Source organism: Trachinotus anak, unplaced genomic scaffold (genome assembly GCF_046630095.1).
Source record: "Trachinotus anak isolate AG129_WGS33_773 ecotype Australia unplaced genomic scaffold, CSIRO_AGI_Tana_v1 ptg000031l, whole genome shotgun sequence".
Classification (NCBI taxonomy): Eukaryota; Metazoa; Chordata; class Actinopteri; order Carangiformes; family Carangidae; genus Trachinotus; species Trachinotus anak.
In genome coordinates this window covers 8,038,016-8,064,141 of record NW_027273882.1, presented here as the reverse complement: position 1 = coordinate 8,064,141, position 26,126 = coordinate 8,038,016, and the positions used below count along the sequence as shown (strand labels likewise).

General features: G+C 42.4%; 2 protein-coding genes across 4 annotated transcripts in view; one reads left to right on the top strand and one right to left on the bottom strand.

The window, feature by feature from the left end:
• LOC139612487 (serine/threonine-protein kinase D3-like) overlaps positions 1–18,259 on the top strand; it is a 39,189-nt gene extending 20,930 nt beyond the window's left edge. The window contains exons 4-19 of one of the 2 annotated variants that reach the window (XM_071468100.1): positions 37–168; positions 3,150–3,307; positions 5,028–5,220; positions 5,582–5,659; positions 6,025–6,208; positions 6,572–6,695; positions 7,156–7,233; positions 9,213–9,489; positions 12,120–12,172; positions 12,702–12,774; positions 12,946–13,052; positions 13,301–13,462; positions 13,995–14,093; positions 14,188–14,455; positions 15,250–15,335; positions 16,090–18,259. In XM_071468100.1, the coding sequence (XP_071324201.1) occupies positions 37–168; positions 3,150–3,307; positions 5,028–5,220; positions 5,582–5,659; positions 6,025–6,208; positions 6,572–6,695; positions 7,156–7,233; positions 9,213–9,489; positions 12,120–12,172; positions 12,702–12,774; positions 12,946–13,052; positions 13,301–13,462; positions 13,995–14,093; positions 14,188–14,455; positions 15,250–15,335; positions 16,090–16,263 (2,246 nt within the window). In that variant the 3' untranslated portion in view covers positions 16,264–18,259. The remainder of the gene's footprint in view (positions 1–36; positions 169–3,149; positions 3,308–5,027; positions 5,221–5,581; positions 5,660–6,024; positions 6,209–6,571; positions 6,696–7,155; positions 7,234–9,212; positions 9,490–12,119; positions 12,173–12,701; positions 12,775–12,945; positions 13,053–13,300; positions 13,463–13,994; positions 14,094–14,187; positions 14,456–15,249; positions 15,336–16,089) is intronic. The other variant, XM_071468101.1, reaches the window with a different exon arrangement.
• An 881-nt stretch (positions 18,260–19,140) lies between these two features.
• On the bottom strand, positions 19,141–25,940 carry ndufaf7 (NADH:ubiquinone oxidoreductase complex assembly factor 7). 2 transcript variants are annotated; one of them, XM_071468103.1, is made up of 10 exons: positions 25,529–25,940; positions 24,987–25,147; positions 24,738–24,818; positions 24,157–24,267; positions 23,006–23,219; positions 22,485–22,543; positions 21,627–21,740; positions 20,417–20,560; positions 19,909–20,082; positions 19,141–19,707 (listed from the first exon to the last, which is right to left on the bottom strand). In XM_071468103.1, exons 1-10 carry the CDS (start codon positions 25,593–25,595, stop codon positions 19,483–19,485), a joined length of 1,350 nt encoding a protein of 449 aa, XP_071324204.1. In that variant the 5' UTR covers positions 25,596–25,940; the 3' UTR covers positions 19,141–19,482. The 2 variants fall into 2 exon arrangements, with proteins under 2 accessions (XP_071324204.1, XP_071324205.1); XM_071468104.1 differs by lacking the exon at positions 25,529–25,940 and having other exon boundaries at positions 24,952–25,069.
• Positions 25,941–26,126: the final 186 nt, after the last annotated feature.

Genomic DNA, 26,126 nt, shown 5'->3' with positions numbered 1-26,126 from the left:
TTTTGAACAGTTTTGTTGTGTGTTTATTGATTTCAGCTCTGGCCACAGCCGAGGACTTCCAGATCCGCCCTCACACGCTCTACGTCCACTCCTACAAGGCCCCGGCCTTCTGCGACGACTGCGGGGAGATGCTGTGGGGGCTCGTCAGACAGGGCCTCAAGTGTGAAGGTGAGCGCTGTGGGGGTGTGAGGTTTGATACCTGCCTGGTTTACATCAGGTCACGTGACCTTACGATGACTCTGTGCCGATGTGGTTCACACCTGCCGCCACACACAGGCTGGGTGTAAACTCGGAGTCTCAGATCAGGTTGAGTTGAGGTGTGATTTCAGATTATGATCCGGTGTTAGAGTCTCACCGAAGTACAGATCAGGTTGTGGGATCTACTTCCTGCTGTCGTCCTGTTGGGACACATCTTAAAGAATCTTGCTGCAGTTTTTTTTTTTGCAGATTTTAATCTGTTTTATCTTTTAAAGACACAGAGGCCATTTTCCATGCTTTTATCTCCTCTCACCTCCACTACTGCAGCAGCCTCGTCTCCTGCCTCAAACAAAAACCTGAGTCCAGACTGACCTGGACTCAGCTCTGACTTTCAGCAGGATCCAGGAGAAGGGACCACATCACACCGGTTCTGGCTCCCAGTACGTTTCAGAATTGATTTTAAAGCCTCTCTCTCCGAGCTGCATATCTGACCTGTTAACAGCGTGTGAAGCAGCTCGTAGCCGGAGGCCGTCGGGCTGAAACCCGGAGGTGACGGGTTTCACAGTCAGAGCCTGAAGCTCTGGAAGGAGCTGCCCGAGGAATCAGCTCAGCAGAGTCAGTGACCTCTCTTCTGAAAACGACCTTTTATCGTAGAGCTTCTCCTGATTTTACTTCATTTTATTGACTCCTCAGGGCAGATGTGTCTCTCCCTAATAGATTTGTATGGTTTGCACTTTTCCTGGTGAAATTATATTTGATTCTGTTTTTATTGTCCAGATTCCCCATCTCTTTCTATGGTTTCATTGATTTTTACTGATCGCCCTCTTGCTGCTGACACTGCCTGTGGTTTATTTGCACTATAATACAAAGACACTGTTGGACAGGTGAGGATGAGTCCAGGTGAGGAGAACCAGATAATGTGGGTCTGTGCTTTTATCCTCTGTGGTGCTGCCATGATCACGTCCTCGGTTACCTTCAAGGACACATAGGAAAACACAGTAACTCATCCACTACAACTACACAGCAGGGCAGGGCCATTACACTACATAATACTGATGATAGACGCTGAAGTACTGATGTGAGGGTTGCACCTTATAGACTACATGTGTAAAGTATTTTAATGCACAGTTCTGCCTGAAAATCAGTTGAAAAACAGCTGCAAAAACTGAGCAACGATCCCTTTCCACTGCATCATGATCCAGTTCTGTCATCAGCTGCAGAATCTCTGCAGCTTCACAAATACAGGACCACAGTTAAAAACGTGAGTCAAACGGCGGTTTGGGCTGATCAGATAACGAGCTACTTGTCAGAATTGAGCGTCAGGATATCTGGGTATTTAAATCAAATCAGAGCAGCTTCCTTCCAATTAAACGTTATGAGAGGAAGTGACGTGTTTCTGTGGTGATGTAAGAGCAGTCAGGCTGTAATGAGGATAACAGACGGACAGAGAGCAGTCGGCGGTGAAAAACTGAAACTGAGCTTTGAAGGAGTAAAACTACAAACTTCAGCTTCTTCAGTCTGACGTCATGTTGATCAGGTTTTATTTTCAGGGTTCAGCTTCGGTTTCTGCCAATTCCACGCTGACCGAGTCGTCACCTCTCGAACCGAGGCCCAGGCAGACGTCCAACACACACACACACATACACACACACACAGGTTTTCACCCACTGGTTTTCAGGCCTGAATCAAAGCTGCAGTCACTGTGCAGCAGGATGTCTTCATTGACTCTGCGACTTCCCGTGATTCGGTTTCTTTTTTTCTGGTCTTTAAAGTCTCAGAAACCTCAGAGTGAGTCTGAACTGTGACGCTGAGCAGAGAGAAGAGAGACGCGGTCGGCTTCCTCTCGTTGAGCCTGTTTGGAAGTTGAAATGGTTAAAAAGCAGCGTTTTCAAACTTAGTGATGAGGTGAAGATACAGCCTTGATGGAAGAATCGATTCGATAAAGTTTCTGATAAAGTTAACAACCTCACAAACCACATCTTGAGCTCTTTAAAATTCATGTACCTGCATTTTGAAACAGTTTGAAACAGTTTGAAACAGTTTGAAACGTTTTGAAACGGTTGCACACCAGCAGATGATTTGGGCGTCAGGGCTTTGAGAGGATCCTGGTCTCAGAACGTCCTTTTTGCTGCATGAATGAACCATTTGACTCCCACATCTTGTCATGCACATCACTTAATGGGGTCATCCAGACACTTTATTCAACAATGTGACTGTTGGAGTAGGGCACCCACACAAAGCTCCCATTCATAGAAAAACAGCTTTTTTTATTTTTTACACATTGAATAAATTTACTTTGACTTTGGGTTTTTTGGAATCAGTTTTAGTTTTTTATGAATGGGACTGTTGATTCAGGTCAGTTGGAGGAAGCACACAACCTTTTACACCCAGCTCAGGTCAACAGTGGAGAGAAAACATCAACGTGATGCATTACAAATATTAAAGCTCCAAGTTTTAACTTCTAAACTTCTAGAAGTGTTGATCTCCATCAGAAGATTTATCTGTGGTTTTAAGACCCAAAAACCATCTCAGTGTAATTTTACATCTCCTCTCTCAGGCTTCTCTCTGGAGCTCTAGTAACATCAGGTCAGTCAGCCAATCAGAAGAGAGGATCTGAGCCTCTCTTCTGATTGGCTGACTGTTTCCTGTCCAAACCTCTGAAGCTCATAGTTGAACATGTTTTATTCAGTTTGTTTAATCTGTGCACAAACCGAAATGTAAAGATGACAACTTGTATATATTTGGTATAGTTACATGTTAAATCTCCTGGTGAGCTGATTGTTCGCCAGAATGTGAAGTGAAGTGCAGTGAAGTGAAGTGGCGTCATGGTGGCAGACAATCAATGGGAAGATTAGAAAGACTGGATGCAAATGCGTCCTGACAGAAGCGCCCTGATCAGACCTGGTGTTCATCTGTGCCTCAGGTGATCTCATCGGTTTTTTCCTCTGCAGGATGTGGACTCAACTACCACAAACGGTGTGCGTTCAAGATCCCCAACAACTGCAGCGGGGTGAGGAAGAGGCGGCTGTCCAACGTGTCTCTGCCGGGCAGCGCCATGTCTGTCGCTCGTCCGCCTTCCACGGAGTTCACCCCGGTGCCGCAGGAAGAGGTGGGTTCAACTCTGTCGCTGAGGAAAGAAAGTCAGGCCTGTGTTTATGTTTGTGACGGTGAGTCCGAGAGAAGGTTGGAAGAGTTTTATCATCGGCAGGTTCACAACACTGTGTCGGCTGTGGCACTAAAATCATGTGTTTAGAGATAATTCTCTGGGTTCATCTCTGCGAGTGACGCCTTGTCACATTTGATACGTCTTTAGAAAGATAGTGATTACACCTGCTTTAATAAAGACTGACCCCAGACTGACCCCAGACTCACATCTGTTGAATCCACACTGACTCTGAGCTGCTTTAAGGCGTCAGGACGCTCAGAGTCTGCAGCCTCGTCACTACTGCAGACTCTGACATGTAACGAGTGACGTGAGTGAAAACACTCACACTTTCCATGACAGCAGATCCAAGTACCAAATATTCACAGTAGTTTCCCTCACACACACACACACACACACTCTCACACACACACACACACACACACAATCATGGCTGGAGGCGAACTACTGGATTTTCCATCCTGTTCTAACCAGCAAACAAAGAGCTTCACACTCACTGGAACAAACACACTGTTACACACACACACACACACACACACACTGACTGAGCTCTTTGTTGATCAGACGTTCTTATTATTTTTATTTGTGAAGAGTTCTCAGCTGCTGCTGTTAAACTTTAATAAACTGTCAGTAACAACACAAATACTTCACAGTCTAATGCACAACACACACAACACACACTTAAATGGTCGGTTCACACCAGTCAGTCCCTCTGCTACAAGAATGTGTCCACATGTGGTCCAGACCACCTCTGAATGTGGTCTGAGAGATCGGAGCTCTGATGCGTCCTCAGTGTCTTTGGTTCGTTCACACCTGAGCTGTGATGGATGTTAGTACCAGGTCCAGGTCTGAGCAGAGCCTGAGAAACCAGCCTTGGTCAAACCCTGGTGTGTGTCTGGACTGTCAGCTGCTGCTAAAATCCAGATTTATAACCATGACATCGTCACCGTGCTGTGATTTCAGCTGTACTGTAAATATATCACACTCTTCATAATATCGTGAGGAGACCTGCTCTATGTGAAAGTTCCCTGAGGTGTGAGGAGGTGGATCATCAGGCTCTTCTGTACTAATTCAGGCCCATTGTGTCCTATACTTCCTGCTGCTGTCTGCGCTGCCGTCTGTAAGCTGCTGCTGTACGAGGACAGTCATTGTTCAGTGGACAGAGGACATTTCATCTGTGCTCTGCTTCCATGACGAGGGAACGATTCTTGAATCCGATGTCTCGGCTGAACCTCATGAGCCCTGGTTGTTCCCTTCATTTCCCCGACGTCGCTTTAAAGTCGGGTCCTGAAAAGTCTTAAGAGCATTGAATTCTCTTCCCTTAAAAAAGTATTGAAAGGCCTTAAATTTAATTTATAAATTACTGGTAATTATTGTTGTATCCAGCTGACGTGCTGTACTAACATAAAATGATGTATTCATTTCCAGCTGTAAAGTATGGCTGTAAAACCTGTGTTGAATTTGAAGTGGTATTAAAATAAATTCCAACAAAATAAATAAGAAAGTAACAGAATAATGTAAAATTTAAATGAATAAATATAAACTAATTAAATAATAAAACTAATGAGCTGAGAATGGTTCAGCTCCTTTTTCAACATGTCACCTGCTCCCTCCTTCCTTCTCCTCCCTCCCTCCTGGTTCTTGGTTCCCCCCTCTGTCCGTCCAGCAGCGCCCCCTCCTGGGTGCCGGCAAGCGGAACTCCCTGCTGAGCGGTCGTCCCATCTGGATGGAGAAGATGGTCCTGGGGCGGGTCAAAGTCCCCCACACCTTCTCCGTCCACACCTACACTCGTCCCACCATCTGCCAGTACTGCAAGCGCCTGCTGAAGGGACTCTTCCGCCAGGGGATGCAGTGCAAAGGTGACGACGCACCGGAGCCTGAAATTAACAATATAATCTCTGATTTATTCAGATTTTTGATTTTTATTTAATCTGCTGCTCATTCTCTCGATTAAAATGTTATAAATAGTGAAACTTGTCCGTCTCAGTTCTCCAGAGCCAGAGATGATGTCTTCAGGTTACTTGTTTTGTCCAACCATCAGTTTAAATCCCAAAGATTCAGTTTATTATCACTTAAAGGAAAGCAGTGAATCCTCGTATTTAAAAGCTGTAACCAGATAATGTTTGGATGTTTTTCTTTGGAAAATGACTTCAATGATTTATTAATAATCCCAAGATGAAACTCACTGGTGTTGTGTTTGTTCCTGTTTTTCCTCTGTAGATTGTAAATTTAACTGCCATAAGAGATGTGCAGCCAAAGTTCCCCGAGACTGCCTCGGTGAGGTCGACTTCAACGGAGGTGAGCTGGTTCCACATCTGACCTATAATAGCTTTATTTTTTATTTTCAATAATATTTGTAATTGGGTTATTTTCAAAATTACACGAAAAACCAAATTTGTAAAAAAAAAATGTATTTGACTTTACATTCATTGTTGTTTGTTGTTGTTTTCAGTTTATTTTTCTGTGTAATTATCTGATTATTTTAGTTTTGTTTGATTTAGTTGTTAAGTAATTTGTAACTTTGTTTACTTCATTATTATTTATTTTTTCTGGAGAGAATGTGGTTTTCCTGTTCACTTCAATGCAGTTTTTAGGTTTTTGTTGTAGACAGCATCTAGTGGCCATTGCAGGAGCTGCAGCTTACCCAGACTGTGTTTCTGCAGAGCCGGCCAGTCCCAGTCTGGACTCTGAGGCCACGATGGAGGTGGACAACTGTGACATCAACAGCGACGGAGGTCACAGCATCGACGAGCAGGACGAGCCATCCACCCCCGAAGACAAGCTCTTCTTCATCGAGGGTCCCTGCGCGGATGGCGAGAAAGACGATGAGACGCTCAGAGCCATCAGGTGATGCCCCCTCAACACCAAACATGACTCGTGATCCTCAGTCTGGCTGTGACAGAAATTCATCCACATTTTTGACAGTTGATTTTTTTTTAACAAAAATGTCTCAAAACAAGTCACAGAAGAAATAAGTCACATCTTGATAGAAGCTCTGAAGCCTTTGATAAATACTGATCCCAGAAACTCGAGTGGAGACTGTACAGATTTCTTTGGCTTGAGAAGTGAATGTTTAGCCTCGATCGTCAGAAGCTTCAGTATCTTGTTAATCAACAGCTCCGTCCAGACATGAAGCTCATATTTTACTCATTTAAGTCAGAGCGATGTGTGTCTGTGTGTTGATGTGTGTGTTTATTTGTTGTCATGCAGCCCGTGCACCAGCAGTAACATCCCTCTGATGCGAGTGGTTCAGTCCATCAAACACACCAAGAGGAAAAGCTCCACAGTGGTGAAGGAGGGCTGGATGGTGCACTACACCAGCCGGGACAACCTGGTGAGAGCAGACACAAAACAAACCTTACACACATTTACTGGATATATATTTATTTTTTTAATATGTATATAAATATATTTATTTTTCATATTTATATAAAATAATTTTTAATTGAAACTATTATTTATTATTATTATTATGTTTATATAAAAATGTTTTATAATTTTATTTATTTTTTTTTTAATTATAAAATGTATGTTTTTATATTTCAAATAAAATGTATATATTTTTATGAATGTTAATTTTAAAATATTTACATAAAATAATTATGTATATTTATATATTTCCTTTTTTTTTTTACACTTAATGTAATTATTAATCAAAATAATTCATAATAACAATATTATTGGAACCCTGATAAAGAGACAAAGACATTGTGCATATAAACATATATGTTAAATGTCCAGCTCTCTGTGAGCCTGTCAAACCTCCTCCCTGACGATCTGTTCCGTCTCTGCAGAGGAAGAGACATTACTGGAGGCTGGACAGCAAGAGTCTGACCCTGTTTCAGAATGAAAGCGGAGCCAAGTATTACAAGGTAAGAGAGCCCGCCAGCTCAGATCTGGTTTCAGCTGCTCGGCCAGGAGTCGGGGGGAGTCGGGTTCGTACAGTAACATTCAGCTCCATCACTGTCTAATGATGACCTGATTCACTATATATTCTTATCACTCTATCAGGTCAGGGTGTTTACAGCAGGGTGTACATTTTCACCGATAACAGCCTCATTTGTTTCAGGAAAATTCAGAATAAGGAAAATACAATAATAAATGTTTTTATTTCTAATGTTTGGTCTTGAAAGTTGACATAAATGTGAAATATAAATATAATTGACTTACTAACAGTTAGCTGCCATGAGAGAAGTTGTAGATACTATAAAATATGAATCCATACGCAAATGTAATATATGTACGTGTAAAATAAAAACATGTATATATATAAAACCTATTACATTTTGGAACAATTTCATATATTGACATATACTATATGTCTAGCCCGTACAAATATGTATGTGTGTATGCTTATACTGTAGACATATGTTGTTTTAATTAACTTGTATATATAAATGAAATATATATTATCATACCATATAAAAATTAAATCCTATAGATATTTTTAATATATGTACAAATATACATTTTACTATGTGTATTTCATATATCTATACATTTTTGTATGGGATAAAGTTAATGTTCTTTACTTTTGTAATTGGCAACAAATCCCTAGAACAATGTGTTAGTGTGTCTCAGGACTTTCTGACTTGTCTGTCTGTTACATCATTTCATTTTTTTAATTGTCCCAGTAGTTTCCTAAAACATTTGGTCACTGTAGTTTAATAGGACATTTGTTGGGGACTATTTTCAGTGGCGGATTAATCCACATTTGGTGCTCTAGTGAATATTTGGGGCAGCAGGGCAGTGTGTGAGGGGCTGACAGACACTGTGTGTGTTCACGTCAGTTCACTGTAGGTTTTGTTTACAATAATAAAAATATAGAATATCACTAGACTTTGTTGATTGTTTATACTATTAGTTGATTATTATTAGTTGATTTTCTCAGTTCATTTTGTGTTGATCGATTTGTCGTTTTAGTAAAGTTTTGAGTTACTAAACTAAACTAATGTTTGTTTCTGGTCAAGTTCTGAATTTCCAATGACGTGACTGTGACTTTGGGTCAGAACAGGTCAGTGCAGCTGATTTCCCTCCTTCACACTCCGCCTCCTTTCATCTTGTGTCTGCCAGCGACCCGTTGACCTTTACCACAAAGCGCGGCAGAAACCTTCCTTTGAAGCGAAAGTGAGAGGAGCGCGATGATGAGAGGCACGCAGGGTGTGTGTGTGTGTGTGTGTGGGCGGGGGGAGGGGGGTCTGTGGTGGTTTCAGGACCTCGGGTCGCTTCCCCGCCGCCTCTCTGGCTCGTCGCCGCGCTGCCTCGTGCCCAGAGCGCTGAGGCACGTCCTGGCTTTTAATCAGAGGATGAATGGATGCTGAAGGGAGGGCGTGGTTGGTGGTGAAGAAGGGGGGAGGCTGGGGGGATTTGGCAAAACACAAGACGTTCAGATGACACCGAGGGGCATAAAGACGCCACAGAGCTGTTCTCCTTTAAATGTTTGATCTGGCAGGGTTCAGGGTTTTCGGAGGGGGGAGGAAAAGGAAGGAAGCAAAGTTTTAAACACTGAAATTCAAAGAGCCTCTCACACTTTAGCAAAGAGAGGAGGAGAGGTGTTAGGATGGCGGGAACATCAGCCAGCTGAAACTGTCCTCTGGATCATCTCAAGACCTTGTGGATGCTTCTGATTGGCTGAAATCATCCTCAAAATGGCGACAACTACAATTTACCAGAATTTAAAGAGAGGAGATGTTTTACATGTAAAGAGGTTTGGGTGTCTGAGCTGAAAGTGAAGGTACAATGCACAAAAGTTCAGACTACTTAGGATCTTCTTCAGGGCTCAATTGTGACCAATAACAAGAGCAAGAATCTAAATGATCTGTGATTTTCTGTTTATCCCGACCAACCACAGGAGATCCCCCTGTCCGAGATCCTGCAGGTGGAGCCGGCGCAGGACTTCGGCAGCCTGCCGCAGGGCAGCAACTCGCACTGCTTCGAGGTGATCACGGCCAACATGGTGTACTATGTCGGGGAGGACAACGGCAGCCCGTACCACAACCCCGTCCTGGCGGCGTCCGGCGTGGGGCGGGACGTGGGCCAGAGCTGGGAGAAGGCCATCCGACAGGCGATGATGCCCGTCACGCCCAAGGCCAGCGTCGTCACGGGGTCCGGCCAGGGGAAGGACCACAGTGAGTATCAGGAACTGACACTGAAGGCTTCAGTTGGTGATTGGTTTAGTTATAATAATACTAATATAATAATACCTCATAAATCTTAAAAGTAAAAATCTGCAGGTTCGTGAGAACGAGGGACGTTGTCTTGGTCTTTGCAAATCTTGGGAGTTGTTGACAGTACAGAAAATATAAGTTATCACCAGACTTATCCTTTAACAAGTAAACGCCACATCTCTGCACCATGTGACCATGTGTCCTGGGGAAGGAAAATGAGGTTGATCCCAGAAATAATCCCTGAGGTGCTCCACCAGCTGCCACGGCTACAGGGAGACACTGTGGTTAAAACTTGAATTTTGATATTAATATATCCACATTTTTATCTTTATTCATAACTAATATTTAAGAAAAAGGCAGATTTAGAAGAATGCTCATTAGAACACAGTCACTGCCCGTCTTCACCTCTGACATAGCGAGCAGATCAGACTCTGATATGTTTTTATGTTTAATGGATGTGTGGATTTGTCTGTGGAGAACTTCCAAATATTGTTTCAGGAGACAACTGTTATACAACCCCACCACACGCACACGCACACGCACACGCACACACACACACACACACACACACACACACACACACACACACACACACACACACACGCACACACACTTTAGCATGATTGAAGGGATTTCAGAGGATTTTCTGCTTCATCTCGCTCTGATTCATCTCAGGTTAAAGTATGTTTTTGTCTGAAAATAAGAGATTTAAGTTTCATCCCAAAATGAGATTTCCTGCATTAAGTGACTAAATGGACCAAATGGTACTGAAAAAAAAAACCCATTAGCTATTATGGAAGACTTTTATCGTTATAAATGGTTGGACTTTAGAGGATGTAGTCAGCTGCGTTTTCCACCTGTTGAGTAATTAATGTCGAGCTTCTGTTTCTTTCCAAAAATGGATGTTTTGTTTGGCAATGAAATTACAACAACACACATCAATAAGTTAATGGACAGATGATGTAACGAGGCTTTTTGTTTGTTTTCAACCGTCTCAATGACAAACAGTGAAACAGTTGACCTCTGTGACTGTAGAGATTCACAGCAAGAGCAACATTAAACCAGAAATGACGGGAGTAAATAAACATAAATAAACAAATATTAAATAAATTATCAAATGCACTGGAGCTCTGATACAGAAACGTCAGTGTCAATAAAGTTACATAAACTTTGAACAGCGATCCAACAGTAACCAACAGACATGCAAACGCTAATGCTGCGTTCATATTCAGCAGGTTCTGATGTGTTCAACATTTAAACATTAAAACAAACATTTAATGCAAATAATCATCAAATACTTTTTTAAAAAACTCATTATTACAAAATGGTATTTAATCGTGTTTCTTTTCAGACCTCACTTTCATTTGCTATTTTTATGTTTATTTATTTATTTTTTTTACATCATTTCAGCACCAATGATCACTGTACTCATATGTTATTTATACTTCACTACATTGTAGGGAGGGAGGGAAATTTAGCTTTTTTTTTTACTCCACTACAATTTGACAGATACATTTACTAGCTGCTTATCAGGTGATTTTACACCAAAAAAATATTCACAATAAAATACTTCCATTAATCATCTCAAGACCCCTCAGATTTATCTGGTGACCCCTTTTACCCAGATACTTCAAGTGAAACTCAATAATTCCTGCTTGTTTTTCACAGTAAAAGCATTCCATGGATGAAATTGAATTCTGTTTCCTAAACTCTTGGAAGGCTTTTATTGTGAAACAGATGGAGGAAGTGTTTCATTAATAGCAAACAGCATCAGCAAATTAACATGACAGAAGACTACAATACGATGATATACAAATTGAAAGATTTTCAGTAATAATATGTAAAATAATCTCAAATAAACCAGGAGCTAAGTGAAGGTCTTGCCCTGTTTTTTAAGAATTAACACACTGCGTTAAAATTCTCAGTATTTTGATAGTGCATGTGAACTTCCCACAGTCCACAGGTCTGTCAATAAAGTTACATAAACTCTGAAAATGATGACCTAACTGGTGACCTAAATATCAAACGGCTGCCCACCTACATCAGACTGCAGGTATTGATCGCAGAGCGATGACCCGATCAAACCCTGGCCTGCGATCTGAAATCAATATCAGCTCATCAGTGGAAACTCACTCGCAGTGGTGGGTTTCCTCTACGCAGAACGCGCCCTCGGCTTTTTATCGTCAGGCCGAATTAACCCAGCATGCAACAGTCCTGAACATGCACATACAATGCATAACACAGAAAAAGAGGAGACAGGAGACAGGAAACAGAGGCTTTTATTTTTGTGAAATCTGGAAAACGATTTGAGATTGAGGCAGCAGCTGGAAAGGTCCTCACTGCTGTTTCATCTGGTGTTGAACAAACAAACGTGTTGGTTTGATCTCAGCTGGAGATCTCCTCTCATCTTGTTCTTTATTAAACAAGGAAACATAGGAAATGAGATTTTAATGATTTAGAGGTTAGAAAAATAAAACCCCACACGTCTCTCTGTACAGTGAGTGAGGCGGTTTTACACGTGTGTGTTCCAGATCACGCTACCTGTGGCTTTTACATTCATGTTCTGTATTTTTTGTCTTGTGTCTCCTCAGAGGAACTTTCTATCAGCATATCAGTGTCCAACTCCCAGATACAAGAAAATGTGGTAAGTGAAGTGACAAATAACAACAACAACCATCTTTAATGTGTTCTTGTGTTCAATCACTGTGACCCTGGGAAACAAACGTCTCATTCAGCTTTGTAGAAACTGCCAGCGTTAGTCTTTGCTACGGTGGCCCGGAGAGTTCAACGCACTGCAACTTAAAAAAACTCAAACGGACAAAACACAAACAAATTCAGAAAACATCTTCATCAATGTGACAACCCACGTGCAGCAAATACAACACAACCAAATACAGAAAATGTGCTGCAAGTTGCACAGACGACAACAGAAGTGTTTCCAGGGGACACTAAAAAGTGACGAACCTGTCTGAGACGCAGTTGTTCAATACTTTGTGACTTTACACAATGTATTGAAGTATACGAGTTGATTTAAATTAACCTCCAACTCGTGAGTTAAATAAAAATGTCAACACACAACAGCTGGTCTAAGACTTCAGTGGCTTCACGTGTCAGTGCCTCTGTCCTATTTCCCAACTTCTAAAGATTTAATTTGCCAACTTGTTCTTGTTCAGGATATCAGTTCAGTGTATCAGATCTTTGCTGACGAGGTCCTCGGCTCCGGACAGTTTGGGATCGTCTATGGAGGTGAGACGTGAAACAAATGAATCCTGATAAATTTCTGTTTGAAAATGTAGGAAAATATAAGTAAACGAATATACAGTAAACACTGGTGCAGTTGTGGATCATTGTGTCTCTCACATCATTCTCTCTCGTCAATAAAAAAAAAACTTCCTCTCTCCCCTTCATCGTCTGCAGGTAAACACAGAAAGACTGGCAGAGACGTAGCGATCAAAATCATTGACAAAATGAGGTTTCCCACCAAGCAGGAGAGCCAGCTGAGGAACGAGGTGGCCATCCTCCAGGTACGACTCGCCGACTGTTACCAGTTTAAGACAAGATTAAATCAAATCAAATCTGATCATAAAGCAGAAACTGGTTTTTATCTTCCTTCATAATTTGTTCAAAAAAACTGAAAACATCAAAAGAAATAAAAAAAACAAAGGAACAATGTCTCAGAGTAAGTTTTTAAGGTGTATTTCATTATTTTGTCAATTTGCTCTGAACACATCAACGTGACCGGTGTTTTAAGGTTTCGTCTTGTTTCTGACAGAACCTCCACCACCCTGGTATCGTTAACCTGGAGTGCATGTTTGAGACGCCTGAACAGGTGTTTGTTGTCATGGAGAAGCTTCATGGTGACATGTTGGAGATGATTTTATCCAGTGAGAAGAGTCGACTGCCCGAACGCCTCACCAAGTTCTTGGTTACGCAGGTCAGTGACGACCACAAACCATTCACGTCCATCCCATTCTCGTTAACGTGATGTCTCAAGAACACCTTGAGGGACTTTCCTCAAATTTGGTACTAGCATTCACTTGGGTTCAAGGATGAAATGTTTTGATTTGGTGGTCAAAGGTCAAAGGTTAAGGTCACTGTGACCTCACAAAACGCATTTTTGGACTCGTGAACGCAACATCTCTGGAACACAGTGAAGGAATCCCTACAAATCTGTCACAAATGTTTGCTTGGACCCAAAGGTGAACTGATTAGATTCTGTTGTGGTCAAAGGTCATTGTTACTGCACAAAACACTCTTTTGGCCAAAAGTGAAAGGGGGCTGGTTGGTGGGGGCATAGACCCACAAGGCGGTAATTCTAGTTTTTTGGAGGAAATATATGTCAATCAGCTGTTACACCATGTTCACAGATTTGGACTAAGTTCTTGCGAGATCTTTGAGATTGTGGCTGTTCTTTCCCAGTTTGCTCCAACTGTAGAGTATGAACTTTGCACATGTTGTGTCCACAGATCCTGGTGGCCCTCAGACATCTTCACTTCAAGAACATCGTCCACTGTGACCTGAAGCCCGAGAACGTCCTCCTGGCCTCGGCAGAACCCTTTCCTCAGGTTAGAACAAATCATCTCAAAACTCAAGTCATTGTCTCCTTTCTGCTCAAATGTCTTACTTTGGGGAAACATTCACTTCTCCCTTTTCCCCCAGGTGAAGCTCTGTGACTTCGGCTTTGCTCGTATCATTGGGGAGAAGTCTTTCCGTCGGTCGGTTGTTGGCACTCCAGCCTATTTGGCGCCAGAGGTTCTTCGCAGCAAAGGTTACAACCGATCACTGGACATGTGGTCGGTCGGTGTTATCATCTACGTAAGTCTGAGTGGGACGTTTCCCTTCAATGAGGACGAAGAGATCAACGACCAGATCCAGAACGCTGCCTTCATGTACCCACCCAACCCCTGGAAAGAGATCTCAGAGGAAGGTAAGTGACAGTTGGAATAAGTCTAGGTCACAAAGAATGGACTTTCCACAACATCCAGCCAATAAATGAAGAGCTGCAACAATTAGTCAATTGACAGAAAAGTAACTGGCAACTTTTTGATAATCGATTAATCACTTGCACCATTATCTCGAAGCTTCGAAGCTTCAGGGTATTTTGGTCAGCCCTAACCAGACAGCAAAATGAAACTTCTGACCCAACATATGCCTGGGTCCTCGGCCCGAGTCTGGCCCGTATACCTCCACATGTGGGCAGATCCGACTGTTATCCTCCGATATTGGCTGACAGCCGGAAGGTTTTCTGTGTGTGCACCAGAATTGGTCCAGATGCAGCAACAGCAACTGACAATCATGCTGTATTTGGGCCAGATTCGGGCCGTGGAACCAGGAATATACTGGGCCAAAAGAAAACGACAATGATGCCCAGGTTCGGGCTAGATTTATTTTTGCTATCTGGGTACCATTTTGATGTTCTTTTATCTTTTAAAAGCTGGTTAATTTAGGCAATTAAATATGTTTCCCTTTCCACTTTCACTTTTAAAATTAAACCAAAACATGACAGTGGATCAACAATTGTGCAGTTCGACAGTAGAAGAACTGAGATTTTCTGGTACATGTCAAAAAGGCTTTGAACCCTAAAAAACTAAGGGACCTTTGATTTCAAAGCTGCAGTTTCCTTTTATTTTCCTGGCGTCATGGTTGAGATGTTAAAAACAATCAGATTTGAAGCAGATTTCCTGAGTGGATTTAAAGTTGTGTTTCTGTTCTTGCTCACAGCCACAGACCTGATTAACAACCTGCTGCAGGTGAAGATGAGGAAGCGCTACAGTGTGGACAAATCACTGAGCCACCCCTGGCTGCAGGTAACCAATACTATTAGAAAATACTGCAGCAGGAAAGACGGGGAAGATGTCAAAGTAAATGGAAGGCATTCCTGCAGCTACTGATGAATTCTGATTAGACGGTATGACAACAAGGTCCTTCAGGCAGCGTCATCAATGAAACACCTGAGCTGCATGTGAAAGCTATTATAAGTCAGCGTTTACACTCAAGTAAACAGGTTACTCAGAGAAATCAGGTTACGCAGGTAATCCAACTAGTCTGGTATCTTTAAATCAGTGTAAACGTGCAGCAGGTCAGTAGTCAGATAACTCTACTCTTTGTTTTATTTTGTGTTTGTGGTGGAGGGCTGACGGTGTACTGAGCTGAACGTGTCTGAATTTTACAAAAAGTCAACTTATTTAGAGCTCTACTGGCTATTGTGTGTTTTAGTTTTACTCAGATTTTAAACAGGCTGTGTGCATTTCTCTGTGGACTGAGGCTTTGATCCTTTCACAGTATTAATATAGAACCTAGACCTGCTTTATAATCACAAACACATGGACATCTACCTTTAGACTGGGTGGAGCTTTAACTAGTAATAAAACTGCTCAGGACAAGATTGCACCAGTTGAACTTGTAGATAAAGTATTTTTAAAGTGTTTTGTGGACCCAAAGACAACCGCTTCTACCGACTGTGACTTGGTCACTGAAGTGCTCTGTTGTATCACTGATTTTGAGCTCCTTGGCTTGAATCCTACTGTTTCCATGTTCACTGTTCTTGCCGTCGTTTTGCAGGACTACCAGACCTGGCTGGACCTCAGGGAGTTTGAGACCCGTCGAGGTGAGCGCTACATCACCCATGAAAGTGACGACGCCCGCTGGGAGGAGTACGCCGACGAGAGAGGCCTGCACTACCCAAAACACTTCATCATGTCGCCGAACCTGGACGACATGGAGGAAGACCCGTAGAGCTGCAAGAGGGTCAACATTTCCTGTGATGAAGCAGCAGACCACGAGGAGTCCCTCAGCGGTTGCAGGGGATGCTATGGAATCCATGGCAACTGTCACCATGGAAACCCTGAGCTATCCCCATGGCGACGTGTGATAGAAGGATTAAGAGGACACGTCGGTCAGGCAGCTCTATGAGGACACTGTGACTTTCTCACTGTGGCAACAAATCAGGTGCAGAGAAAACTCATTTTACCGTTTCCCTATTTTTTAAGCCAAAACAAACTGACCCTTTGAACCGAAACCTGGAGAGTTTTTCCCCCCTCAGATTAAAATATTCAGTCTCTTCAATAACTGTCTTCACTGCCAGTTGAGCCACAGAGGGGCTAGCTAAAAACCAAAAGACTTTACATACATTTTGAGCTCAAATAGCATATTTTTATTATGTAGTTGTTAAATTCTAGATCTTATAAAGCCGTGCAGGAGGTGTGACAGCTATTTTAGAAATTTAGTTAAACTTGTCCTTTCTGACAAAGTGGAACACAGAAGAAACTGTTATGTCTTGAGGATGTTCCAACTATAATGTTTCTTTTGTTCCTTTTTGCAATGTCTTTGCACTATTTGGAAAAATTTACTGAAAACTTCTGGTTTGTTTATCTGCAAAAGTATAAAAATGTCCTCTAGTTTCCGAAGAGGTTGAGTTGAAGGTCAAAGTCGATAATAGACGGGACAAAGTTTGATGAACAGCAGCAACAACAACACACGTCTCAAGTGGGACTCTGCAAACAACTCACACTACCTCAAATATCAAAACACATAGTAAACGCGTTATGTCGGACAGGAAGTCGGAAAAGTGTGGGATCATATCGAGGGGATAAAGGACGACCCCAAGAAGGTGACATGCAAATTCTGCAAGTGACCTAAACCATGGCTTATCGTTTGAAAAATATAAGTAGCCTAATGTTAGCCAGTTAGCATCTCTCTAATGTCAAATGTCAAAATGATAAAGAAAATTATGGCATTTTTCAACCTGGATCATTTTATTCTTATAAAAGTTTTGATTTGGGGTCATGCTGTTTTTGCTAACTTCTAACTTTCACCACCTCTACTCTGGAGATTCAGGGCATGTTAGCATTTTCACATTAATATTAGCATGCTAACATGCTAAATGTCAATATTGCCTGGATTGTATTTTTGTAGTTGGAATTACCTGGACTATGAGTTAGGCTAACTTTGCACACCGCACATTAACTGTAGAGATTTAGTAAACATTGACAACTGAAACTTGCATCTTAGATTAGCTTTTGTAGCTAACTGCGTAGAGATCTGCTTCCTGAGAAACTTGCTGGTTATCAAATCTAGCATGCTAATGTTAGCATGTTAACATGGCTAATGTTCATTATCTCAGGAAAACGTGTAGTTTAGCCTGCTATAAATTGGACATGCCAACTTTTAGCATGTTCGTGTTTATCTGAAAGCACAGTTGAGGTTGGTGGAAATTTGGTCATTAATTTCAGTCGTATCCTGGTGTGAACTAAAGAGGTGACGAGGTGGAAATGAAAAGTCAGGGGCTCATCAAATCATGTCAGCACATCTAATTGACCCACATTCTCTAAAGCTGCTAAAGTGGTTAAAATGAAGTTTTTGCTCTATTTCACACAGATGGGATTATTTTAGGAAGGTGTTACAGAAGTTTAGATTCAGCTATGGGAACTTTTTTCCCTGAGACTGAACACATCAATCAGAAACATAAGAAACATACTTTTGCAGAAAAACAGTTATTTTCCAAGTGATTCTTTCTTAAATTTAGATGAAGACGAGCTGAGAATCGAGCTGCTATTGTCTTTCTTTGTCTTTCTGTGGAAACCTGTCTGAAAAAAGGACGACCGGACTGTAGAGCGTTGTTGATCCGGATCTGACTCCAGCCTGAGAATTTATTTCATGTTTTATATTTTTGCAAGAAACATTGCGTCATGTGGATGATTTTGATGGAGAAATAATAAAGCTGAATGGCTAACTTACAGAAACTCTGGTTTTACATCACAGTTACTCAATAATGCTCTTATTCACAGCAAGTCACGGATGCAACAGTAGGATGTGACTCAGTCACAGACGCCTCGATCAGCTGCAAATCAACAGCAAAACTGCTTCAGTGCATCTACTTATACTGTGGAGTTGATCATTTTCTGTTAGATTTACAGAGCTTGTGACCCATGTAATTAATGTCCTGCCACGATTTCACGTTTTCAATTTAGATATTAAATTATACTCTAAGCCAAAAGGCTTATCAAATTTTATTTGACAGATTTAAAGGCACTAACCAGACTGTTAGAAAAACATCTGACTTTGTCCGGTGGCAGTTTCAAGGCGAGAAACCTTAACCTCAACAACATCTTCAGCTCAAAAGCTTCAATAAATTCCTGTAATTTCTTCCAAATGTCCGATCATCAAATTAACCCAGAAAAAAACAACACCCTCCTGAATCAGAGGAAAAGCTGATAACGATCTGCAGCAGGATGTTTGGAAACGATCATTTAATCACCAATCCTGAACACGATCGCTGGCTCTGCTGTTCCTCTGGAGGATGGCTGCTTGTTTTGGCAGTGACGGCCCTCCCAACCCCCTGCACCCCCCGCACATGTGTAACTGAATCTTTTAATTGCTACCGGAGGAGCAGCAGGGCTCGATGTGAGCAGCGGCCGTGCAGCTGTGAGCTCAGCTAACTGCTTCAAGATGTGGACGGAGGCAGCCGGCCGAGAGACGACGTCCGAGGGAGGAAAAAGATCCTCCTGTGGCAGGACGACCTTTGACCTGAAGTGGTGTCACAGTTTACTCCAGTCACTCTATAAGGTGTCAGTACGATTTGATAGATTGGATTTTCAAAATAAAAATAGCCTCTTTCACTTAAACAATAAATGTCATTTTATTTTTAAATATCTTCACAACTGACTGCAACAGAAAACGTACTTTTAATTCACATCATGTTGGACATAAACTGCTGCAACATTTTTCTTCCAGTTCTTTAAATTAGAGAGAGACTGTGTCGTCTGTCTGATATCAATACTGTGCATGTTTAAATATCAGCTGTTAAAACATTGTCTTATGAACATGATCCTCAGTCTTCAAAAATCCCTCCGACATCACGTAATGTCTGTCCCAGCTGCCACACACGAGCAGAGAAGATCGGACCAGTTTCCAGACTCTTCTGACCTGCTGATGGAGCGATGCTCTGGAGAACCCTCAGGAGAAGCTGAGCTCGGTGAAGCCGGCCACCGGCAGCGGTGCCGGTCTCCTCTTCTTCTCCAGCTTCAGCCCCTCTGCTTTCTTGGGTTTGGCGAGGCGGCTGTGGTGCAGCAGGCTAAAGAAGTGGAAGCGCTCGCCCATCTTGCTGGGGTTGGTCAGCATGTCGTAGCTGCTGATCAGCTGCTTCCTGGTGGACAGGTCGTTGCAGTTCCTCAGCAGAACCTGCAGAGAACCACAGGGGTGTTTAAACCTGTGAGGGTGAGGATCTCTGTCACACTCTATATTTCACTCAGTAGGTTGAGATCAAACTAAACCTCTGTCCGCATTCAGATCAGTTGATAACGATAGTATTTGTTAGTTGTATCCTTTAAAAACGCACATTAAATGAATGAGTCTTAGCTCTTCAAGCACCATCAGACTCACCTGCATTCGTGTATCGATGCCCATGTTCTTCAGGAACGTCCTCTGACTGACAGGTCCCAGACAGGCCACGCCCCCTCCAGCCATCCTCCGCAGGTAGCTAAAGTCCATGTCAGCGGTGAGGTCAGCTGTGCCGGGGGAGGCCAGGACGTCATGGAGCTGGTGACCTTTAAAACCCTGATGAGGAGCAATTAAGACAGAAACATGGAGGAGGGTCGCGCCTCAGATTGAAAAGACTCTGTTTCCCATAATCCTCTGTTTGCTTCGGTTCTTGGTTCAGCAGAGAAACACTCACATGATGCTGCCATGTGATTAAAGCTGCAGAAAATACTCTGCTCATTAAACTTTCACTTAGTTAACACAAGAGCACCAAAGCTGAAGACGCACACAGTGGCTCTCGATATGAAACAGCTAAAAAAAAAAAAAACTCCAAGAAATGTTTTAAATAAACTGTCATATGTAGAAAATCTGTTTATTTTTACAATAATGTATAAAAATTCATCCATCGTACTCTGAAAGTGTCCGTCTTGGTTCCATCGTGGCCGTAGTCGGCGATCAGTGCCGCTCCACCGTCCTCTGTGATCCGCCTGGCCAGCTGCTGGACGATGACCCCACCCTCTGCACACACCTCCACATGATCCCGCCTTTCATCTGCCTGAGACACACACACACACACACACAGTCGGTTTAGTAACCACATCACATACTCGTCCCTCTGTTTGGGTTTTAAAATCACAGACGACCTCAGGCGGCGACGAAGCCTCGTTTCTACTTTCTGCAGCTTCACGGTTTGTGTCTGGGTTGATGAAATGGAAGCTGAGCTCCTGCCCTCAAACTGCATTTAAAAGCAGGCTCTTCATCCAGTCAGCCTGATGATGATGATGATGATGGTGATGATGTCAGGCCTCTGGCAGGATGTTCAAAGTGACTAAACTGAGCCAGCATGGCCAAATCAAACAGGCTGTAAATGTATAGCTGGTATAAAAGTGGGCAATAAAAACCAGATGGAGGCGATAAAACAAACCTCAGAGTGTGTGAGGAGTTCATTTCCACAGCGTTTAAAGATTAAAGAAGTTATTCACTCTGCCTGAAAGTGGAAATAATCAAACTCTGCTAAGTCCTCTCAAATTAACTTAAACCCCCAGAGCTTTAAAAGTCCACACACTGAATTGAGTCTTTGTGTTTAATCTTTTCAGATTTCTAACTGCTGTTGTGTGCTGTACTTCAAGGACATTTGTGTGTAATTCAGTGCAGTTATTTTTCACCTACACAGTTGAAAGCTGTTAGGACACGACAGCAGAAACGGGCTGAATAAGCAGCTCCACAAAGAAAAACCTGAACAGACTTTTTTCACACATTTTTCACATTTTTGTAGAAAAAGTTTGAAGACATGAGGTGATGTCTGCTGGAACAGTTTGTTAGTGGACAGAAAGTTCAGTTTTTAACATCAATTGCCAATCAGACGAGAGACTCAGATCCTCTCTTCTGATTGGCTGACTGACCTGTTGTTACTAGAGCTACAGAGAGAAGCCTGAGAGAGGAGATGTGAAACTACACTGAGATGGATATTGACACTTCGGATAAAACACTGGTTTACTGTAAAATATGGGACCTTTAAACCAGCATCATGTGTTTATGTGAGGGACAGGCTGTCCACATGTGTGTCCCACTGGGACCAGGACCCTGGTGGTTGCTCAGTGTGTTCTGGCTCAGGTACTTACCTGTACGAGTGTGGACGAGGCCAGGGTGGGAGACGGCGTTACGACAAACCTCAGCTGGTCCGGCTTCTCCGGGTCGATGTCCACCATCACCTCCCTCCAGCCTTTCTCTGTCCTCTATCCAAAACAAACACACACGGCGTCAGACAGGCTGACTGGACACCTGAGAGGGGACACTGTCAACGAGAGTCCAGAGCAGAAGTTTTTGTTCAGGCTTCTCTTCAAACTAACTGATATGAGACAGAAACAAGAAGGACCAACCGGTCGAGGCAGACGGCCGCCCACCCTGAGCCCGGTTCTGTTGGAGGTTTCTTCCTGTTAAAAGGGAGTTTTTCCTCCCCCCTGTCGCCAAGCGCTTGCTCGTTGTGGGAACTGTTGGGTTTTTCTCTGTAACAAAGTAAGGTCTTGACCTTACCCTGTAAAGTGCCTTGAGATAATGTATATTATGATTTGGCGCTATACAAATAAAATTGAATTGAATTGAAGAAGGATCTCTTCAGAGCTGCCTGTTTCTTACACTGTTCATTTCATTGCACCTGGACCTTCAAAATAAGAGAAAATACAGCACTGAGATCAGAAACTACACATGCATCTGCCACTACAAATGATGTCTGAGCTGAGACTGTGTCTGTTTCATATTTCCTCAGATATTGCTCCTGTGTATTTCACTGCAGTGCCAGCTGCTGGTAAACACAGATATGAACTCTCTGACACTGCGGTAGTCAGAGTTACTAAAGCCCAAGGACACAGTGATGAATGGGCTGAAAGAAACACACTTATTTCATTTTTCTCAAAACAGCTGCTGATAAAAAGACTTATAATCACAAAAAAATCTCTACACATAGTTTCTTTAAACCGTACCTGAAATTTGTGGATGGGCAGAGCGTCAAAGAACTCATGAGCCAGGAAGATGCTGAAACCTGAGAGAAGAGAAGAGGAAATAATAAGATACTCAGCACTCTGGTTGGATACTAGACTCACTTTTTAGACCTGTGTGAAACATCTGTCAAACAAACTGAAGGTAGAAACTGGATTTTTGTAGAAACGAATCACGTTTCTCTCGTGGAAAGAAACTTGTACGAACCACAACTGTCTGCTGTTGACCGTGGTGATGTTAGATTGATGCATTTACACTCGGATCTGATGATGTGAGATGTTGTGACTTGAAATGATGCTGATTGGATCATTTGTTTTCAGTTCACTCAGATGAACAGCAACGTTTTCTTCCTCTGTCTCTTTATTTCTTAATTACCGCTGTGAAAGTCACAGGTCGTTGCAGCGTCACATGTAGTATTTGTGGTAGTTGTATTAGGAGCAGTGGGAGTTGTGTGGAAATGTTTCCAGCAGGTTTAATCCACACCGGCCTCTCTGCTGCCAGTTACCTGCGGGGACGTCGTCTAACCGCCGGTACCAGGACACCGGCAGGCCAGCTGCAGTCTCCCCGCGGCGGTAAACCGGCTCATCCTCGGCGTCCGCCTCCTGGCTGTGGTCCCTGGTCAGATTCTGGGCCTGCAGCCGACTCAGAGCCGGACTCACCTCGACCAGGTGGAGCGACACTGAGACTTCACCCAGCACTGACTGCAGCTGACTGAACACCTGGAGAGGAACACAGGGTTGTCACTGAGGGGGAGGTCGGCATACAGATGTTTTACAGCACCACATGGTAACGATGCAGCTGTGTCGTTATTGATTATTAGCTCCAGTAAAGATACAGAAAAATGAAACTTATTTTATTCTGGAGGTTTTTTTTTTTTAATTAAGGCTTTACCCACAAATAACTTAAATACAGAAAATAAAGAAAACTGAAAAACTGTGTATAAGGTGAACAATCTGATTTTCTTTTTTTCTTTTCACTGGATTTCTGAGGTGTATGTTCTTTGAAAAGAACTTAAACATATGTTAATGTACACATTGCTCTCACACTCACACACACACACACACAGACTAACAGCTCCCCCTGCTGCAGAAACATTTAACTCACAGGACTGAAATATACCAGCTGATTTCATAATAATTTCTAAACAGAAACTTTAAGTTTCATAAAAGATAATATGAACTTATCATGTTTATTCTGCACTGACCCGGTGTTTCCCTCCTTCCTGAGCTTAAATGAGGCCATTTTTGTTCTATAATAAAGATTTGGTTTCTAATCACAAGATAACTTTGTAATTAACAACAAACATCATCTTATCCTTCATCCAAACAGCCTCAGTTCTCTCTGCTGGGACACGTTGCTTTTACTGGTCTCAGCCAAAAACCTGATGGTTTTATTTATTAAGTCCAGACTGTGCAGGACTCAGCTGCCAGGCTTGAACCTGAACCAAGAGGCGGGACCACATCACTCCTGTTTCAGCCCCCCTACACTGGATCCCAGGATGTGTCAGAGAGGATTATCAGATCTCACTGATCTTATTTTTTGAATGACCTTTTCTCCCAGTTACATTTATGACCTTTTAGTACCATCTGAGCCACTTTGTAGTCTGAGACTCAGACAGTTCTAAAACTGTTCTGAATAAGACGACTCGGTTCTCACTCTGAGGATGTCACTGGCCAACGATCCTTTTCCAGGTCCGAGCTCCACCAGCTGCAGCTGTTTGGGTCCTCCTGCTCCCATCCACTCGCTGACGATCCACACGCCGAGCAGCTGGAGACCATATTCAACAACAAACAGCACGGAGGGACGGTCGAATATGTTACCACAAGTTTTCTTATCTAACAGAGCAGATGTGCTGTTTTCAAACCCTGTCGACCAGGTTTCCTGTTTCTGCCACGCCTCTTCACCACTGTAGAACAACTTTTTGGTGATTTTCAGGACAGATGGAACTAAAACAGTTTCATGATAAACCAACTGATGTTTCCTTATTCAGCCTCAAAAATGCTGACAGTAGTTGGTATATATGGGAGTCGTTTTTCTTGAAATTGAAACAGCTGATATTCACAAATAGTAAGTTAAACTGTCATAGAGTCAATTAACTAATTCAGTAACGTCAGTAACAGTGTGAGGGTTTGTTGAACTGAGCAATATTACGTTTTATTGAATTAAACTTTTATTAATCTATAAATGAGCATCTGTAATATCATATGCTTCAAAGGTTATATAATCTCTGGCCTCACCTCTCCAAATATCTGACTGATTTCTGGTGATGTGATGAAATCTCCATCTGGTCCCAGCATGTTGTTCCTCACATAATAACCCTGAAAGAGAGAACGGACCCGTCTGAGTGAAGGATGATGACTGCGTTCAGGTTTTAATAAGACAAATAGTAACAAAAGGTAAAAACAAACATGTCTAGTTAAAATCTTACTGGCTCTGTCTCTGATCCAATACCTGTGACAGATTCAGGGCGAGTGGTCCTCACTCACCATGACAGGGTTGGTGAGCACCTCCCTCATGTACTCGGCCACTGGTATCGGACCTGTGGCGATTATTTTGGAGGTGAGGTGTCGCAGCATGGACGGTCTGGACTTCTCTTCATCTGGGGAAGAGCTGCAGTAGAGTCTGGTCTGAGCTGCTCGCCATCGCACTGCAAAATACAAACAACTCAGTCTGAACCACTGTGTGAGTGAGATGTACAGGAAGAACAAACAAACTTTAAAAACTTATATGGACATTTAAATGTAGCACTTTGGTCCTGGTACTGGTACTGGTAATTGGTAATGAGTTGTATGAGCACTGGCTGGACATATCTGTTTAAAATTCGAATAAAAAATAATATATACAAATATAATAATTAATAAGAATATAATTAATCATGCCATTTAAGCTTCACTGTATGCATATGTTTTTTGACATTTGGACAAAGATATTAGAGTAATCTTCTGACATCATGAGCTCTTCTGTGGAGGCTGTTTGTCCGTATCTCTAACTTGAATCGTGTGTAGATGAAAACCATGACCAGGCTCACCTGCTGCTGATGGACTGCAGACTCTGCTGAGCAGCTGCTGTGTTTTAACACCAAGGAAAGCCCTCATTCTGCTCTATGTTCATCTATTTACGACTATAACATCTGGTTGGGTGGCAGCACTTCACAGATTGAAGTGTAATCTAACTTTCACCTCTGCTCTCTGACAGGATTAGCGGCTAGCCGGTTAGCATTAGCCACATTAGCTTTGAGTGCGTTAACGGTCAAACGCGCAGAACCGCTGATGTTTTATCTTCGGGTACAAAAGATAAATGTACACACATGTTCATCTGTTCTTGTCTGTCGTTTGAAATAGAAAGAAGCTACAAACTTCTTGTATAAAACCATAAGCTAACAGAGTGTTGAGACGAAAGATACGACATCCGGCAAACCTTTCACAATAAAATACTTCTTGGACATGTTTGCAGGGCCAAATGAAAACAGATATCCGCATTTAAAATGTATTTATACAACTCTGATTCAGTCTGAATCATGGTGTGAATTCCACTTATTTGTTGGTTAGTTCATAGTCTAAATGACTCAAAATAATAATAATGATAATTTACAATAGCTAGGGTTTTTAGAAAAATTAAATTAATTC